We start from the raw sequence: 18,179 nt of genomic DNA on the forward strand, positions 1-18,179 counted from the left end.
AAAACCCTTTGGGATAGCTCAATTTGTACTAATGGACACACTTCTCCTACAGGCCATCTCAGCAGGTGTGGAGTGTTTGGTAATTTTTGTTGTTTGCTCTCCATGCCCTGCTGTACATTTTGAGTCACTTTTGAAGGAAACTTTTTGTTTTCAAGATGTATATCGGCTAACAAGATGGTGCTTGTTTCACTTTAAAAAGATCGCACAAATAACCCTAATCTTGGGACTCCACGGAAGATTTTCTGGTTTCCTCTGCCAGCACAAGAAGCTATTGTAAGCTCTGGGATGTACATAAATGAGGAAGCTGTGGGTGCATCTCCCCAAGCCACCACCCAGAGTGCTGCAAAAATCTGATCCAAATACTAGTCGAATCCAAGTATTTCTGGGGCGAGATGGTGCCCTGTAGCTCACAATGAACTGAAATCACAAATGGAAACCGCAGTATTTCCTGTAATAATCCAAACCTAGGCAAAAGCTGCCTGTGGCTCATCTTTGTTTTTTAACCTGTCAGCCTCTCTGTATGGCTCCTTGTTCCTGCTGACACATCAGCTCTAGTTTAAATGTTAACTCCACCCACCTGGCTGGAAATAGAAGGCAATATCTAGACTTAAAAAACTTGGTTTCACAGAACATTTGAAAAATGAATTTTTCCTTTTCACGTAAGCTGGTGAGCTTCCTAAAGGCGCAGATGGGGCCCTGCCTGCAAGTAATACCCAGGCCAGCTTTCCAAATGTGTGTGCACCATTCTCTCTGGCCTCACTTCCTAGCTGATTGTTTGCTGCCCAGTTCTTGTCATGCTGAAGCCAGGAGTGAGTTGGTCCAGTTCTTTAAGCTACATTCCTGACATCAAAGGTTTTATTTTGTTGTAACTGCAACTGAAGCAGTTAATTGCAGCAGTTCCATTGTGGAATATGCCAAAGGGCAACTCGCTCCCATCAACTTGTCCAACCCCCCAAAAAAGGTACCTGGCAATGAAGTCTGACTGGGTATTTTAAAATCAGATTCATAGGCTAGTTCCGTGGATGTTTTAGTACTTTGCAAAGCCCGTTTTGAGTGTTCCAACGACCAGAATAAAGTTACTATTGAGTAATTTATTCATATCTGTACAGTGAAATCTTCTGAAAAAAGATTTGATAAAGGAATAAAACTTTTAAACGAACCAAACCACCCCTCTGGCTGTATCTCCAGGGGTTGGGATTGTTCACACACTCTTGTCACTTTCAATAACTGGATTGGCACAGGAGTGATTAGTTCTTACCAGTGTTAACACGCTCACCCCACAGTTGACTCCTGCACACGAAGGCCCTGTTGCATCATACCCAGCAGCATCCTCGAGGAGCTTTACAAGGGGTTCAGCTGCGACTTATAATCACTTTAAAGTCCCTTTCCTCTGCCAAAACCGTGGCTTGTCCCCACAGATATAGGACGTCTTAGTGAGAGGTGTAGCTGTGTTGATGGGAGACGTGCTCCGGTCGAGATGGTGCTGCGTACAGCAGGATCTTGGCAATATCAGATTGGAATCCAGAACTATTCCCGCCCTGGAATTGAAGAGCTGAGGCAATCAGAGGTCAGTAGGGGTGGGTGGAGATGGCTGCCTGGCTTGTGCTTGTCTCCTGCAGGGGATGCCAGAAGAGATGCTGAAATGGAGACTTCGGGCCATGGAATGTTCAAACGGCTGCTCCCGGCGGAGCTGAATCATGGAGGAGCCTAGTGGCCCTTGAGCCCAGCAGTTGCTTTTCTGATGGTCTGTGTGGTGGTGGGGTTTGCAGCTGCTCTCCCCACAAAGAAGTGGTAGGTCTTGGGGAAGAATCAGGCAGAAACCAGGAAATTGAGCAGAAGCTCTCTGGCCTCCTGCTGCTTAGCAGCCCTGTTGTCAGGTGCACACTTGTGAGTCAGGCCCCTCAGGATGGGGGCTGCTCTTAGGAACCTTTCACGTGTAGGATTTTGTGTAAGTTTCATCTTCGCGTTGAGCTTCTTGACTTTGAGAGATGTACTCTTGTTCTTAACTGCAGCATTTCTTAGGCCCCCCCCTCTGCACGTTACCTACTGGCCCCCTCCGCTGCTCTTCCCCAGGAGAAGAGACTTGCTGTAGCATGCAGCATTTTCCACCTACCATGGTTCCCAGGCCATCCCTTCCATACCTCTGCCTCTCTGTTCCCACATCTCCCATTACCTTGACCTGCGCACCTTGGGCCCCTCTCTATGCTGCTCCTAACTGGCAGCTGACCCTGGCAGCTGCGCGGGCACCAAGGGGTCCTGTCTCTGCTGCTGGGCCTGGACTTAAAGACCATGCTCTGAAAACACTGCCTTCAAACTTGCCTGCTGCCCCGTCTGAGAGTAATGGGGGGCGCCATTACAGCCGTGTTTGGGCTGAGCAGCATCCTTCTGAGGGTGCTGAGACGCCTTAAGTGAGGGTCCCAGCTCAGGGAAGGCCCATCGCTCCGGTGCTAAATTCTTGCCCTGAGAAGCAGGAGTGAAATAGAGTCCACGGATACGTATGGAGCAGCAGAGGGCCCATAGGATCTCATCTAAGTGGGACTGAAATGCTACCCAGTGGCAGGCAAATGGATTTCCTCCCTTTGTTTCTGTTTATTCCCTTTCTTTAAAAATAAGAATCATTCTTATCCAAACCGCTCTGTCCCTTCAAATCAGTGGGCGTCCGTCCCCTCTGGAGTGGGTAGTTCCACCACATGAAGCAGCTTCTCCGACTGCCCTAAGGCTATGTCTAGACTGCAGCGCTCTGCCACGTCCAAGGAGCATGTCTGCTTTTCCGAAAAAATTGTTGGAAAAGCAGACACGTTTTGTCGGCCTCCCTGTAAACCTCGTTTTACAAGGAAGAAGGGAGGTTCTGAAAAAGGGTTTTTTCTGAAACGTGGCCCCGTATAGATGGGCCAAATTTTGCAAAAGCCTCTTTCAGAAGTAAATCAGGAAGAGAGATGCTATTTGCATACTGCAGATAGTTTCTTTTTCCAATTTATTTTTGTAGTGTAGACATAGCCTAAGAAGCAAAGGACTCCCTCCTCTCCCCGCCCTCTCCCCGATTGAAGGGAGATCGTGGGTGCAAGAAAGACCTGTCTTGGGTACCAAGTCACCTCTGACGGAGAGCTGGATGGATGGGAAAATGCAGCGGAGAGCTCTGAGGGAAGAGACTGTGAGCTGAGGACTTTGCTGGTTTTTGACTGGCGATGGTCTGTATTGGCCGGGCGATGGAAAGCTCCTCCGGAATCTCCTCCCCTTGCTTGGAAGAAGGGGAGAGCGCCAGTGCTTGGGATCCTTGGATTCATGGAGCAGGCTGCTCTATGCAAACGGAGCGAGGCGGTCGAGCAGCATGTCTGCGGGAATTCCGTGTGCTAGGGACCAGCTGGCTGGGAAGAAGCCGTCTCCTGCGTCTCTCGACTCCTGGATCCCTGGACAGTGGGTGTCTTGCCAGCTCGCCTTGAATGCAGGAGGGCTCTGGGAGAAAGTTTAAATGCTTGTGTCAAACTTTCCTAAGGAGCGGGTGTTTGCATTTTCCCTCTTCCCAGCTCAGGCAAGGAGCTGGGTCGGCACTAGGGGCTGAGTGTCAGGGATCTCGGGGGGGGGGCAGGCATCTTATGGTCACACACGGGTGTGACTTCCTACTATTTACATAGCAGAAAACTTATCTAGGCCAGTGAGAAAATCTAGCAACTTCTTAAGAAGTTAACATGCCCGCCTGGCCCCTCGGTGCTGTAGTTTTGCCTGTCCTTTAGCTGGGGTGACAGGCTGTTTTCGCTGAGCCAGGTTGGTTTTTCTGCTAGATTTACAGAGAAACCAACTAGAGAACCGGTCAGGCCAGGGGCTTTTCAGAGCTGCAGAATTCAGATCAAGACACAGCTCGGAGGGCCTGGTTCCTGGTTAGGCCTTCAGGTGCAGCCCTGACAGTGTAAAGAGGCCTCGGAGCAGGTGGAAATGGTTCACTGAATATCCTCCCCTAACTTTCTGGGTAGCCAGGAGCAGGTGAAAGGGCCGCTCCCAGCTGTTGGGGTAGGAGGTGAATTGGGGGCAAGGCTAGAGAACTGGAGAGGACCCAGAAAAGCAGCACGACAGTCAGTGTAGGCTCCAGTCTGGGGGAGCGAAATGGTGGCAGAAAATCCAGCCCAGCCAAGCCCAGTAATGGGACTGCAGGTTGCATCTCCCTAAACATGAATGTTCCTGGATGAGCGAGCCCTGGGGAAGGAGGACCAGCAGCTGGGAGCCTGCGGTGGGGGTCTGGTGGTAGTGCAGCTAGAACAGCCCAACAGCGGGGCTGGGGCCATGGCCTCCTGGACGGCAGCTAGGCTGGAGACGTGGCAGCCTGGCCTAAGAGGTGGAGCAGCGGGGCTGGAGCTGGCCAGCAGGCAGGGGTGGAATGAGTTGGCAGCAGACTTAGAGGCTATGGCAAGAAACCTCCCTTGATCTGGTAAATACCTTTCTTTGGGACCTTTCAGGGTGTGCTGGTCGTGTTATAATATCACCCCCCTGGCTCTTATCCATCAAGTTCAATGGGGTCCGTTCCATTTTACTGATGGGGAAACTGAGGCACAGAGTTGCAAAGTGACTTGTCCAAGCTCGCTCAGCAGGCTAGTGCCAGAGCTGGGCCTAGAGCCCAAGTTTCTCGACACCCTCCTTCGCTCTAGCCACTAGACCACACTGCCCGCCTTTCAGATTCAAGTTTGGGTTCAAATTTTGACCTGCCGTGGAAGGGATGCTCCTGTCAGTTTAGCCAACCCAAGTGGGTTTTTTTTTTCCAATTAAGCAACTCTTCCCCCAGAAAAGGCTACTACCAGAATATCCTTTCCCCATTTTCCTTTGAGATTAATTAAATCCAGTGCCCACCACACCTCCTGCCGGCTGCAGCATGAGAATCCGAAGGGGACACTTACCCCAGACGGGGTGCAGGGCCGCAGCGGTGCATGGACATCATGTGCCGGTGCTCCCTCTGCCCAGGGGGAATCTCAGCCTGATCCCCTCCCCCAGTGATATTGAGGCTCATGGACTGCAATGGAGACTGGATTGGGCCTGAGTCTCCTTGTGGTGTCATTTCCCCAGTGGGTGCAAGCGCTGGCCGTGGTTGTGTAAGGGCTGGCTTCCCCTTCTGCCCCCTTCTTCCCCCAGGTTGCCTCTAACACCTACCGCGGCGTCACTGCTTCCTCGAGGCATGCAGGCTACGACGGTCTCCGGGGATCAGCTCGTAAATGTTTTCTAGCTCTTCCTGTCCCCGGCTGGTGGCTGGGCCGGCCCGGGGGGCTGTCTTCCTGTCATAGACCGGGTCATCAAACTCCCGGGGGGTCTGGGAGGAAGGAGGAGAGGGGGCAAGTGAAAGGGACGCTGAAACACGCCATGCTAGTCCTCTTCCCACCGTGTGTCGCTGTGGGGAGGGGGGGCCAGGCAGCCCTGGGGCCGGTAACGCCTCGTACGCCCACAGTCCACGCGTGGTCCCCACCAATAGGCCTCTGCCCTGGCTTCAGTGGCATGAGACTCAGGAAAACTGGGTTCTGGTCCCAGCTCTGCCACTGCACTGCCAGGTGCCTTTGTCATATCCCTGCTCTGTGCCCGTTTTCCCTCCCGCCTGTTGTCTTCCCTTCCTTGTAAGACATAGACAGGCTTGGGCTATGCAGCTGCAGTGCCCAGCACAATGGGGCCCTGATCTCGGGGGCAGTGTCTAGTCCAGGCACTACTGTAACACCCCCAAATTATGGAAGGACCAGGCAAAATCAGTCTGGGGGCTCTCTACTAGTTGAGGGGGGACATGGCTTTAGTAGGTTGTGGCGGAGAGACCCCCCACACCCGCTAGGACCTGGTCTGAGCCCCACCAAACTCATTGCACACATGCATGCCCTCCAACAGCCAGCAGGATTTGAACCAGCGGCCTAGAGAATTTCAGGGCCCATCCGAACCGACTTATCCTGCCCCCTTGGTGGCCATTTAAAGTGCTGCTCCCCACTTGTCCTTCCATGTGACACCCACCTCTGAGGAGGGGCCAGGCGGCTTCCCCAGACTCTCTTCTACAGTGGAAGCTGCAGGCAGCCGGATCCTACTGGACCCCTGAGCGGACTTGCTCCGGAGGAGCCTGCGGTGCCCCGGTGAAGGCTTGGCGGGAGGTCTGGACAAGCCCCGGGGCAGGGTGGACGCCGTGTCTCGAAGGGCTCTAGGTGCACGGTGAGACAGGGCCTGGCCCGCCAGCTCTACCTCCGCGTAGACGTTCTCAGGGTCAGGGAAGGGCAGCGAGCCGCGCCCCATGGCGTAGAAGGGGATGGGCTCGTCGGGTTCATAGTAAATGCGGCGTTCGGGCGGCGAGAAGCCCTCGCAGGGCTCGGCGTAGGTGTGGAAGCGCATCAGCTGCTGGTACTTGGCCTCCACGGGCTGTGCCGGCGGGGGCTGCTCAGCGGGCACGGGCGCTTTGTTGACGTGGGCGTATGGATCGGCTGAGGCCGCTGCCTCTTGCATGGGGCTGCTTGGCCTTGGAGTGGGGTCAGCCTTGGTGGGGAGCGGGGGAACGGAGCAGGAACCCTAAAGGAGCAAAGAAACATCAGCTTGTGTCTAGGTAGCTTCACCCTCTTCCCCTTGACTGTGCCCATGTTTACCTCCCTGGAAGGGCATCCTTCCTGCCTTTGCTCCGCAGCCAGCAGGCAGGAGTGGGTCTGCTGGTGGGATGCCTGGCCTTGTTTGTGGACAAAGCTGTACGCTTGGCCACCTTCTGCCGGGGGGACGTTTGCTGGCTCAGGTGGGGCATCGGATGCTGCTTCGGCTCCGGCCGGGATCCCACCATTTGTGAGGCTCTTGTCGTTCTGCAGCAAAGAGGAAAACAGATGTGGCTTGAAAAGAGGGAAGAGAGCGTAGCCTAGTGGTGAGACTCGTGTTTTAGTTATTTGTACAGCGCCTTGCACAACACACTCTGGTTCCATGACTGGGTGTGCTAAGGGCTATGGCAATAAAAATAACAAAGAGCAAGAGAGCAGGGAGTGGGGACTCCTGGGTTTTCTTCCCAGCATGCCTGGGGTACAAGGGATTAGAACTCCCAGCTGCTATGCCACTGCCTCTCTGCGGCCCCTGGCCCAACTTGCCTTGTAGTTTACTCAAGGCAGGGAAACACTTCTAGTGCACTGGGTATAGTTCTGCACGGCCGCACTTCTCGGCAACAGTGATTCAATCTGGTGCTAATTACTGTAATATCTGTAATTTACTGTAAAAGGGCGTCAGGAGGAGGGAGAAAACGTGTTCGTCTTGGCCTCTGAGGATGGGACAAGAAGCAAAGGGATTAAACTGCAGCAAGGGAGGTTTAGGTTGGACATTAGGAAAAAGTTCCTGACTGTCAGGGTGGTGAAACACTGGAATAAATTGCCCAGGGAGGTTGTGGAATCCCCATCTCTGGAGATATTTCAGAGTAGGTTAGATAAATGTCTATCAGGGATGGTCTAGACAGTATTTGGTCCTGCCGTGAGGGCAGGGGACTGGACTCGATGACTCTCGAGGTCCCTTCCGGTTCTAATATTCTGTGATTCTATGATCTGTGCCTGCCTCGGATTCCATGGCAGTCATTGGGCTGACCTTAGCTCTCCAGCTGCACAAGCCCAGAGCGGTGCTGCTTGGCCTGGAAAATCCACACCAGCAGTACAGGGCCTATGACACACACTGGAGCAGCTCAGATCCCCTCCCGTGGAGGGCAGTGGTGATGCCAACCAGCCAGGATATTCCTGGGCCTTTGTTGAGACGCCAGCTGCTGCCTTCCAGCGATCCCTGAGCGTGACGTGGGATGCCAGGCGCTCTGGGCAAGTTGCTCCCTTACCCTTGGGCATGCCACTGTGAGGAACTCATAGTACGGGGTGACGGGAGCCGTGGTGTAGTGCTGAAGCAGGCCCTGGAGCTCGGGGTGGGCGCTGTCCTCTCCTAGGATCACGTAGCGCTCGTCTTCCAGCTGGTCTAGGATGAAGTGCCGGCAGCGATCTCGGCCCCTGGTGCCCGGAGAGAAATCGACACCGGTGGGGGGGGGGGGTGAAATTTCCACCATACTCGTGGGAAATTGTGCTGCTTCCACCCAGTGGGGACTCAGCGGGCACTGTGTGCACTTTGTCTCTTTCCCTCTCCCCCCACCAGGGGCAGCAGGGCCATGTAACAACAACGGCCCCTAATTACACGGTGCCAGGCTCAGCAACCAGTATCAGCGAGGGCCTGGTGGAGCACAGAAGAGTGTGGGGGGATGGGGCCGCTGGGTGAGCTCACCTGCAGGGCGGGGCGGGCTTAGGAGCAGGGGCAGCCAGCTGACCTCACCTGTAGGACAAGACGAATCCGACTGTGCTTTCGCTGAAGCGAATCAGGAACGTGCCCAGCGGCTTCTCCTGCAGCAGCTGCTCCGTGTCCCTGGGGGGGAGGGGGGAGCGCCAACAGCATCAGAAATCGCCCGGCGCGGGAATTGCCGCCAAAGGGCAGCCGCTCCTGGGCGTAGGGGGCTGGGAGGTGCTGCCGGCAGTTCAGGAACAGTATCTCAGCCCCCACCCCCACGCACACTTGGAAGGGGACAGTCCAGGCATGGGGGCTTCTGCAGACTCACAGCGAGTGGGGGGCAAATCCAGGTTGTTAGTAGAGCAGCGGGGGAAAGAACCCAGGGGGCCGAGCTCCCTGGCCTGCCCTCCGGACGCTCCCTTGAGTTTGAAACTCTTTCCTTAGCCATCGGCGTGACAGCTGAGAAGAGCCCCCGGATCCTGGGGATGCTGCTACAGGGCCCACACCAGGCAGCCCCACATCTCCCCCCCCGGCTCCTCACCTCCTGCTGATGAAGCCGTGGAACCAGTGCGGCAGCTCCCCCTGCTGCCGGATCCGGCTCACCTGGGTGCGCTCGAACCACGCCCGGGTCTGCGCCTGCAGCGCGGAGGGGGCCGCGGGAGGGTCCAGCCTCGCCCACGACTCCGCTCCCTGCGCAGGGTCCCCGAGCAGAGACCAGCTCAGCTTGGCGCTGGCCGGCGGCCACGTGCTGAAAGGGACCTGAGGGAGTGGGAGCGAGAGGCCTGGATGAGGGGGAGGGCAGAAGTAAAGGGGAGGGAGGAGGACGGGCCTGGCTCCCGGTGGGGGCAGCCAGGCTGAAGGATGCTAGTCCAGCCCCTGCTTAGTGCCAGGCTGGGGTTAGCGATGACTGTGGGGGGGAGCGCCACCTCGCCCTACCCTGCAGCACAGCGCCCCCTAGTGCCAGGCTGGGGTCAGCAATGAGTGTCTGAGGGGAGCCCCACTTCTCCCTGCCCTGCAGCACAGCGCCCCCTAGTGCCAGGCTGGGGTCAGCGATGAGTGTCTGGGGGGAGCCCCACTTCTCCCTACCCTGCAGCACAGCGCCCCCTAGTGCCAGGCTGGGGTCAGCGATGAGTGTGGGGGAGAGTGAGGGAAGCCTCACACCCTGTTCTGCAGCACAGCGCCCCCTAGTGCCAGGCTGGGGATAGCGATGACTGTCTGGGGAGAGCCCCACCTCTTCCTGCCCTGCAGCACAGCGCCCCCTAGTACCAGGCTGGGGTCAGCGATGAGTGTGGGGGAGGGAGAGGGGAGCCCTCCACCCTGCCCTGCAGCACAGCCCCCCCTAGTGCCAGGCTGGGGTCAGCGATGACTGTCTGGGGGGGGGGCCCACTTCTCCCTGCCCTGCAGCACAGCGCCCCCTAGTACCAGGCTGGGGTCAGCGATGAGTGTGGGGGAGAGTGAGGGAAGCCTCACACCCTGTTCTGCAGCACAGCGCCCCCTAGTGCCAGGCTGGGGATAGCGATGACTGTCTGGGGAGAGCCCCACCTCTTCCTGCCCTGCAGCACAGCGCCCCCTAGTGCCAGGCTGGGGTCAGCGATGACTGTCTGGGGAGAGCCCCACCACTCCCTGCCCTGCAGCACAGCGCCCCCTAGTGCCAGGCTGGGGTCAGCGATGACTGTCTGGGGAGAGCCCCACCTCTTCCTGCCCTGCAGCACAGCGCCCCCTAGTGCCAGGCTGGAGATAGCAATGACTGTCTCGGGAGAGCCCCACCACTCCCTGCCCTGCAGCACAGCGCCCCCTAGTGCCAGGCTGGAGATAGCAATGACTGTCTCGGGAGAGCCCCACCACTCCCTGCCCTGCAGCACAGCGCCCCCTAGTGCCAGGCTGGGGTCAGCGATGACTGTCTGGGGAGAGCCCCACCTCTTCCTGCCCTGCAGCACAGCGCCCCCTAGTGCCAGGTTGGGGTCAGCGCTGACTGTGTGGCGAGCCCCCTGCAGCACAGCGCCCCCTCATGCCACACCAGGGCATTGGGGCCAGCAGTGGCTGTGAGCGGCAGCTCCCTTCCCTCCCGGCTGCATGGTGGACGTGGCAGCCGGCGCACGTGCCCAGTGGGGGCAGGAGAAGTCCCCTCCTCCCCCGCAGAGCTCGTGTTTTCCAGCGGGCCCAGGGGAGGGCGGTTCCCTGTGCTGACACTGCTGGGAGCTCTTCTCCAGCTTCTCCAGCCACAATCTCAGAAGCGGCTGCTGCTTCCAGACACCCCATGAGGATCCTCCAGGGTTTCTGTCCTTTTAGGACCAAAGGCCCCATCTCTCTGATAAGGCCCAGACAGACGTCCCAGGCGGATTAAAAATATCCCCTTTCTGGGAGCCGGCTTTGCAGGGAGAAGCACCAGGTGCCTGCCCCCTGTCCCCCCTCGCCCCAGCGGCTGAGCCGAAAGGGTGGCCTCTTTGCAGCGTTCTGCTAAGGCGGGGGGGGATCAGCCCCTTTGTGAGTGTCAGAGGGAGGCAGGGGGGGGTCAGTGAACATCCCTTCCCCCTTGCAGAATCCAGCATGCCCATCAGCGGGAAACCGGAGCCGGGGGCCCGGGTCTGCGAGTGGGGCTGAGAGCTGGGCCAGCAGCGCCCCTGTATGCCCCCCGGCCATGCCCACCCTCACCGGGCCCACGCTCAGGGCTCCGTGCGCTGCCTGCCACATCCTCTGAGCCTCTGTGCCAGGGGGCATGTGCCCACACCCTCCCAGAGAGACAGCTATTGAAGGGGGGCCAGGCATCAGGCTGGGTGGACAGGGACTGGGGGGTGGATGGACGGACGGACGGAGACACTGTAGGGTTATGGGGTGGGTAGCGTACGCTGGATGGTGCAATGGAGCGGACAGATGGATCGATACAGAACGGGGACAGAAGGACGTACGGATGGACAGATACCACGGAGGGGACAGACAGATGGATCCTCTGGGCAGGTTGGTGGATGGACAGAGAGGGAGGAGGAGGGGTGGCTAGACAGACGGACGGGCCAGGCGAGCGGGCTGGAGAATGTACCTGCTGCATCCCCCCCCAGCAGCCATGAAATCCACGAGTCCTGCACATTTGCTCTGGTATTTAACCTGCCGAAGCAGGCCTGAGCATCCTCCCCCTTCATTCTGCACCCGTCGGACCTCCCCACACCCGTAGAGCTGCCCTGCCACTCCCACCCAGCCGGGCCGGATCCGAGGGCTCCCCGCTCCTACCCGGGTGCAGGTGCCCTGGTCCTGCTGAGAACAGGGTGGCTGCTCCTCCTCTTGGGCTCCTGCTAGTGCCATCCTGAGCCCAGTGTCCAGCGGCGCTGGCTCATCTGCGTCAGTTTTGCTGAGGCTGTAGGGTTTAAACGTGCTGAAGAGGCAGGACCCTGGATTGTCCCAGACATCGGCCTCTGAGGACGCAAACAAACAGGCTCAGTCCTCCGGCAGGGCCTTTCAGAGTGTCAGGCGAGTGCTCTATCCACTAGGTCACACTGCCTCCTAGCTCCCAGGCCTTCTCTGGCCAGGTGTTGGGTGCTGAACTTTGACCCTCCAGCCTGGGAGGATATCCTGGCCCATCGAGGACAAGGGGAGCCTTTCTTGAGTCAGGATTTTACCCTTACTGGGCCAAGCCAGGCTTTAGAGACCACTCTCTCAGCTGGAAAATGCCCTGGGAACAAGGCAGCCTGGGGCCAGCCCTGGTCCATTAGCCCTGCCTCGCTGCACTTGGGCCAGATGCTGGTTGGAGTGTCTTTGTTCTGCTCCTATAAGGAGGGGTCAGAGGCTGGCTGAGGACAGTGGCTAACCCCAGCCCTTGCCGCCGGAAAGGGGAAGGATGTGGAGTTTGTTTCAGGCTTTGGATAGCCTAACCAGGACGCTGTGACTCCAGAAGAGGTTGAACGTGTCACTTTCTGAGTCCAACCCGCAGCTGGAACGGGTTGGGGAAACTGAGGCAGGACGGCTGCAACGCCCTACTCTGCAACAAGGGGGTGCTCTGAGACGGGCCTTTAGCACCAGTCTCAAGATAGTGGGTGTTTTTCACCAAGCTCCGGCTCCTGGAGTCCCGTGATGGGGTGAGACGCCCAGTTCTCCCTGTCTCTTTGTTAAAATACAGTTTGAGCGTGGGGGAGGTTTTTTTTTTCAAAATATGAGTCCTGGTGTAATCCAAAAGGCCCAGAAATTAGAAGGCAAATACAAACAGAAATGTTGAGAATCCTTCAAAAAGGAATACGGAATAAGAGAAAATATCTTATTGCTCCTGTATAAATCCCTGGTATGCCCCCGCCCCTAAATACAATGAACAATTTTGATTGCTCTAACCATGTTAGTTATATGATCAAGAACACATATTCCTGCTCATCCAGAAATATAATTGATGCCATCATGTGCCAACAGTGTCCGTCTGCTATATATATTGGACAGACTTCTCAAGACACTTTGCCAAAGAATTAATGCCCACAAATCAGACATCAGACATCTTCACAAGGAAAAACCAGTTGCTTTTCATTTCAACCTAGCTGGACATAGTCTTAACGGCCGTACTACATGAATCTTACTTCAAAGACACTTTAACACCAGATTACAGAGAGAAACTTCAGAACTTTCAAGCATGCTCAAATGTAACACTTTACGCATGGGCCTTAACAAAGATGCTAATTACCTTACTCATTACAAAGATAGCTTCCCCACTTATCAGCCTCTGATTAGCCATTCATTGACTCATAAATAGCTATTCCTTCCCTCCCTCCCTCTCCCTCACCCCACCTTCTGTACTAAATCTGATTTGTCAGTTTAATAATGTGTTCACTTTTTTCATTGTACTACTTTGGTGTATATGGTCATGCCAATTCTGTTCCACTATTTGATCTGAGGAAGTGGGTCTGGCCCATGAAAGCTCATCGCCTATTAAACCATCTTGTTAGTCTTTAAAGTGCTACATAGTTTTTCCATCTCAAAAAAGATATCTTGACACTAGAAAAAATTCAGAAAAGGGAAATGAAAATGAGTCGGGGTTTGGAATGGGTGTCATATGAAGAGAGATTAAAAAGAGTGGGACTTTTCTGCTTAGAAAAGAGGAGACAAAGGGGGGATAGGAGAGAGGTCTATCAAATCATGACAGGTCTGGAGAAAGCGAATAAGGAAAAGTTATTTAATTGCTCCCAGAGCTCAAGAACAAGGAGTCGCCCAATGAAAATAACAGGCAGCAGGTTTAAAACAAACAAACGGAAGTCTTTTTTCATGCGACGCACAGTCAACCTGTGGAACTCCTCGCCAGAGGATGTTGAGAAGAGCAGAACTTTAACATGATTCAAAAAAGAGCTAGATAAATTCATGGAGGTTAAGTTCATCAATGGCTGTTAGCCAGGATGGGCAGGGATGGTGTCTGGGAATGGGTGACAGAAGAGGAATCACTTGATGATTCCCTGTTCCGTTCATTCCCTCTGGGGCACCTGGTACTGGCCGCTGTTGGCAGACAGGACTCTGGGCTAGATGGACCTTTGGTCTGACCAAGTATGACCGTTCTGATGTTCTTACAAAGCTTCCAGAACGCCTTATAGATTTCAACATTTCACGACTCACTCTCATGATGTTCTGGGCTCTGACTCACAATTTTTGGACTCTTGGCGTTAGCCAAGTCACATCCTGCGGGCATCCCTTGGCACTTGCTTTCCCTGGGCGTCACGATGCCTACGGGATGGGGGAGGGGAAACGAACCCCTTGGGTGCAGCGGGCTGCCAAATGCAGCTGCTTTGCTCCAAGACGTGAGGAAAGGTGAACAGATCCATTGTGCATCTCTGCAATAGCAAGATGCTACAAGGCATATGCGGCTGCTTTTCTGAGGATGCAATAAGACAGGTGCTGTGCCGCGGCTGATGCTAAATCCACGTGTCACCTCAGCCACTCACTCCTCTGAGCCTTTGTTCTAGACGGCACTAGGAGCACAGCCCATAGCGGCAAACAGGATGCTTTCCCTTACAAAACGTACTGGGGGGTTGCTTCTTAACTTTGCCAAACTCCCAGAAGTTTCCCAGGCTGGGTATTTTCCTCCGGCTGAACTTCTGGGGAAAGTTTCAGTGACAAACATGCATCTGTTTCTTAGAAAGAGGGACGGGAAATATTTGTCATTCCAGCCAGGCAGAAAAAAATTCTTCCTATCCCATATGTGATTTTGCAATCAAAGACTGCATCCTAATTTCGGCCCTTTGTGCCTCTGAAGTCAGTTTGCACAGGGAGCCTTAACTGGGCGTGTAATTTTTCCAGGTTGTTTGATTTTTGCGACCTTAATGTTCTTGTAATGACAACGAGGAGTCCTGCAGCACCTTAGGGTACGTCGACACTACAGAGTTTTTTTGGAAAAACCTCAATTCCGTCCACACTGCAATTGCATTCTTCCCAAAGAAAATCAAAAGAACAGAGGGATTTTTTCGGCACTGGTAATCCTCATTGTACGAGGAAGAAGCCTTTTTTCCGAAAGAGCTCTTTCAGAAAAAGGCGTGTGTGGACGGGGAAGAGGGAGTTCTTTCGAAAGAAGAGGAATGAGGAAAAAGCACAGGTGCCCTGGTGGCCATTCCACCCACAGTAATCACAGCTGAAATGTGAGAGAGCGTCCATGCAGTGTCAAAAAGCCAGATCGCTTTTCCGATGCACTTTTGCTGTGTGGACGCTCTCTTTTGGAAGAAATTTTTCCAGAAGATCTCTTACGGAAAAGCTTCTTCCGAAAGAAATCTGCAGTCTAGACATCACCTTAGAAACTGACAAAAATGGGTAGAGTAAGGAGAACTTTTGTGAGCAAAAGCCACTTCTTCAGATGAACTGAAGAGGAATAACAGAAAGCCAGAATTTAGAACGGAAAAAGAAGGGGGAGGGAGGTACCTGTCCATTGAGACTAAGTGGGCTGGGAGTGTACCATACTTTGCTTTTGACGTACAAATGAGGTGTGAGATTCAGGGAAGGCTGGCTTTATAATGTGACATCTAGTTAATGTGTTTGTTCAAGTTCAGAGAACGAAAGCTCACGATACCATCGACATACGTTGTGAGTCTTTAAAGTACTACCAGACTATTAGTTGTTTTTTAAGTTTTTCCTGTTACAGACGAACTGCCCCTCTGAATGGTTTCAAATGTCACCTCAGCCCCTTTCGGGTGTTTTTCTAGCACCTTGACTGAGGCCTGGAAGGTGATTGTAAGATCACAGGAAATACCATTGTTCTGTTGTGTTGTAACCCTGAGCTAAGGATAGGTGAGCTCTCAGCAGAGGTCAGTAGGGAATCATTCAAACAGGTGGTAAAGGGTTTACACCAGTTGATCCAACCCACCATCTTCATACTCCGGAGACCTCTGCCAACAATTGCCGGGGCAAGTTTCGGAGTCCTTTTAATGACAGCCCACCCCCTGCCACACAAGTGAGAGCCGTGTGCCGATCCTGCCACCCGACCAGGACATGTTTGTGCCCACAAGGACAGCTGGTGAGTTCTAGGTGCCTGTGGTACCCAGACTCCAGGAATAATCTTGGCCTAGGGGCCCAGCTCCACAAAAGTTTGGGGCCGGGTCTCTCCCTCGGCCCCACGTGCCACCTCCACGTGATTTAAAAGGGCTCCTGCGACTCTCACCCCTCCTGCACTCAAACTCCCTCGTGGAACCTGCACCCACTCCTGCACCCCAGTGCCCTGCCCCAACCCAGAGCCAGCACCCAAACTCCCTCCCTAAGCCTGCACCCTTCCCCCACCCAAACTCCCTCCCAGAGCAATAGGCAGGTGGGGGGTGGGGGGAACTTGGACCCATTCTGGCCCTGCCAAAAATTCTACAAGCCTGCCCTCTCTGTACCTGGTGATCCCCTTGGAGCTCTGCCCAGGGGCCGGGGTTCCCCCCCCGCCCGGGACCTGATTCCAGGATCGGGCCCACGGAAAAGCAAGACCCCTCTCTCGAAAGAGAACTACCTGCCTTTGCTTGTTGCTGCAGGCAGCGGCAGGTCCCAGGCTATCAGAGAGATGAGGCTGGGGAGGGTGCCTGCTGGCGAGAGAGGCACCGGCTCAGCCCCTGTTGCGCCTGCGTGTGGTGGGAGCGTGGGCTCCTGCCCACGCTGTTTGCGCAGCGCTGGACATCAGCTTTGCACGGGGTGGGCGGGTCGCCCAGGGGCGCGGGGAAGCTGAGTCGCTGTTTCGAAAACTTTGCAGCTGAGCCGGGCACTCCCAGCTCATCCACCCCTCCGGCCCCGATCAGCTGCTCCGGGACCCGATGTCGCCCCCTAGAGGCTGGCATGGAACAAGCAGCGTGGGGCTCAGAGCCCCTGCTGGGCAGGTGTCTCCGTCCCCCTCCCCCTCCATAGCTGGGCAACCTCTGTAAAGACGCCCAGGATGGCATGAGGCAGGGGGCAGAGATCCTAGCAGGAGAGGAGCAGTGGATCACCCCAATGCATGGCGGACAGTCGCCCCCCTGCCTGGAGGACTCCCATTTCCATGGCTCCCACCTGGTCCTTCTTTGCTGGACGCCCCCTCGGGGAGCTAATCTGATCCCATGATGAGCAGGAGAGATTGCTCCTGTGTCCCCCCCTCCCCCCACACACACCCTCCGGCTCCTACCCGTCTTAGGCCTCTCCTTAACCAGGGAGTCCATGCCCGGAGATGCCCCCTGCGAGGAGCCGCGCTCCGGGGCCCTGGCAGCGATGGCTGCTGGCGGCAGGGGCTCTTGCAAGTTCTCCTCGCGCTCTCGCTGCGCACCCCGGGCAGGAAGCAGCTACTGAAGCCACAAGACGCGGCCCATGCAAGGCTGAGTGCAGGAGCGAGGGCTACGTCACGGAAAAGGAAAGCGCAGCGGCACAGCCTTCTGGGGCGAGAAGCCGGGGAGGGGAGGCTGGGGTCACCGCAGCGCCAGGCCCAGCCGGGGCTGGGACCTGGGGGAGGGGGAGACTATGGCTGTCACCTCTCCCCGGGTGCAGATGGCATGAGCCAGTGAGCTGTTGAAATGACCCGATCCCTGCGCATCCTAGGGGGCTGAAACGCCACCTGCCGCCAGTGATGCTTGACAATGCTTTGTGCCTCCCCCCTCAGCCCGGTGCCTCACCCAGGAGACCCGGGTTCAAGTCCCTGGGCTGCCCAAGCCCCTGGGCTGCTCCTTGAGTGACCTCCGACAAATCACAGGAACTCAGTCTCCTTAGGAGGAACGGAGAAGAATTTCTCTTTGCCTAGTCAGAGCATAACTCCTACTCGCCGGAAGGGACTGTCCGCCCCCGGGTCTGTGCGTGCCTGGCCCAGCAGGGCCCTGATCTCAGCCCCCCTCCGTGTTATCCCACCCGTGTCGGGGATAAGCTGCCTTAGCTATTCGCAGGCTTATATGGGTCAGGGAAGCGGTCTGGGGCCGGGCGACTCCTTGGCTGGGGACTCAGAAAAGGGGAGCTCCCTTAACCGAGGGGGAGCTGTGCTGCAGGGGTGATGACTCAGCAGGGGGCGCTCTCCTTGCGGGGGGCTCCCCCAGCCGGGCCGTGCTGTGCAGCTGAGAGCCGCGCCAGTGACCTAAATCTCTCCCTGAATAAGGCAGCGGCAGAGCTGCCTGGGGGAGAGGCCACGAGCTTCCAGCGCCCGTCTCTCTGTTTCCAGACTCTGCCCCAGATGTCCCACAGGACCGGGTGGTGTGTGAGGCCGGCAGGAGGCCTGTTGATGAGCCAATTCACGTTTGGCCAGGGCTTTGGAAACTTAAAATAGCTGGAAAAGAGCCAGTCCTCATTTACGGGGCCCAGCCCACAGGGGGAGGGCAGAGGCGGGGAACCTTGGTTGGATGGGGGCCACTGAGCCACAGAAAAATCACAAAAACGAGAAACTACCCTCCCTCAAAACAACCCCCCCCTCACTGACATGGCGCCCGACTGAGAAACAGAAAGACCCCCCCTCACGTTCCCCTGGCACACCAGAGCCTGGGGGAGCCAGAGGTAGTAGCTTTGGTGGGCCCCCCTGTGCTCCAGGGTGGGGCCAAAAG

At 56.0% G+C, this 18,179-nt stretch overlaps 1 protein-coding gene across 2 annotated transcripts; it reads right to left on the reverse strand.

Annotated features, from left to right (window-relative positions):
* Window positions 1-895: 895 nt before the first annotated feature.
* On the reverse strand, window positions 896-17,047 carry SH2D2A (SH2 domain containing 2A). Of its 2 annotated transcripts, none has more exons than XM_075908161.1 (9): window positions 16,790-17,047; window positions 11,443-11,624; window positions 8,762-8,979; window positions 8,269-8,358; window positions 7,787-7,952; window positions 6,585-6,788; window positions 6,190-6,510; window positions 5,134-5,290; window positions 896-3,453 (listed from the first exon to the last, which is right to left on the reverse strand). In XM_075908161.1, exons 1-8 carry the CDS (start codon window positions 16,821-16,823, stop codon window positions 5,141-5,143), a joined length of 1,365 nt encoding a protein of 454 aa, XP_075764276.1. In that variant the 5' UTR covers window positions 16,824-17,047; the 3' UTR covers window positions 896-3,453; window positions 5,134-5,140. The 2 variants fall into 2 exon arrangements, with proteins under 2 accessions (XP_075764276.1, XP_025035894.2); XM_025180109.2 differs by having other exon boundaries at window positions 5,968-6,510; window positions 16,790-17,045.
* Between the last annotated feature and the right edge of the window lie 1,132 nt (window positions 17,048-18,179).

This window comes from Pelodiscus sinensis, chromosome 24 (assembly GCF_049634645.1).
Source record: "Pelodiscus sinensis isolate JC-2024 chromosome 24, ASM4963464v1, whole genome shotgun sequence".
Lineage (NCBI taxonomy): Eukaryota > Metazoa > Chordata > Testudines > Trionychidae > Pelodiscus > Pelodiscus sinensis.

What these genes read in the sequence shown, in the direction of transcription:
- SH2D2A (XM_025180109.2), bottom strand. Translation starts at nt 16,823, where the DNA reads ATGGACTCCCTGGTTAAGGAGAGGCCTAAGACGG. An exon ending in TAAGGAGAGGCCTAAGACGG is followed by an intron (nt 11,625 to 16,789) that starts GTAGGAGCCGGA and finishes TTGCGTCCTCAG; the next exon opens with AGGCCGATGTCTGGGACAAT. An exon ending in CACGGCTTCATCAGCAGGAG is followed by an intron (nt 8,359 to 8,761) that starts GTGAGGAGCCGG and finishes CCTCCCCCCCAG; the next exon opens with GGACACGGAGCAGCTGCTGC.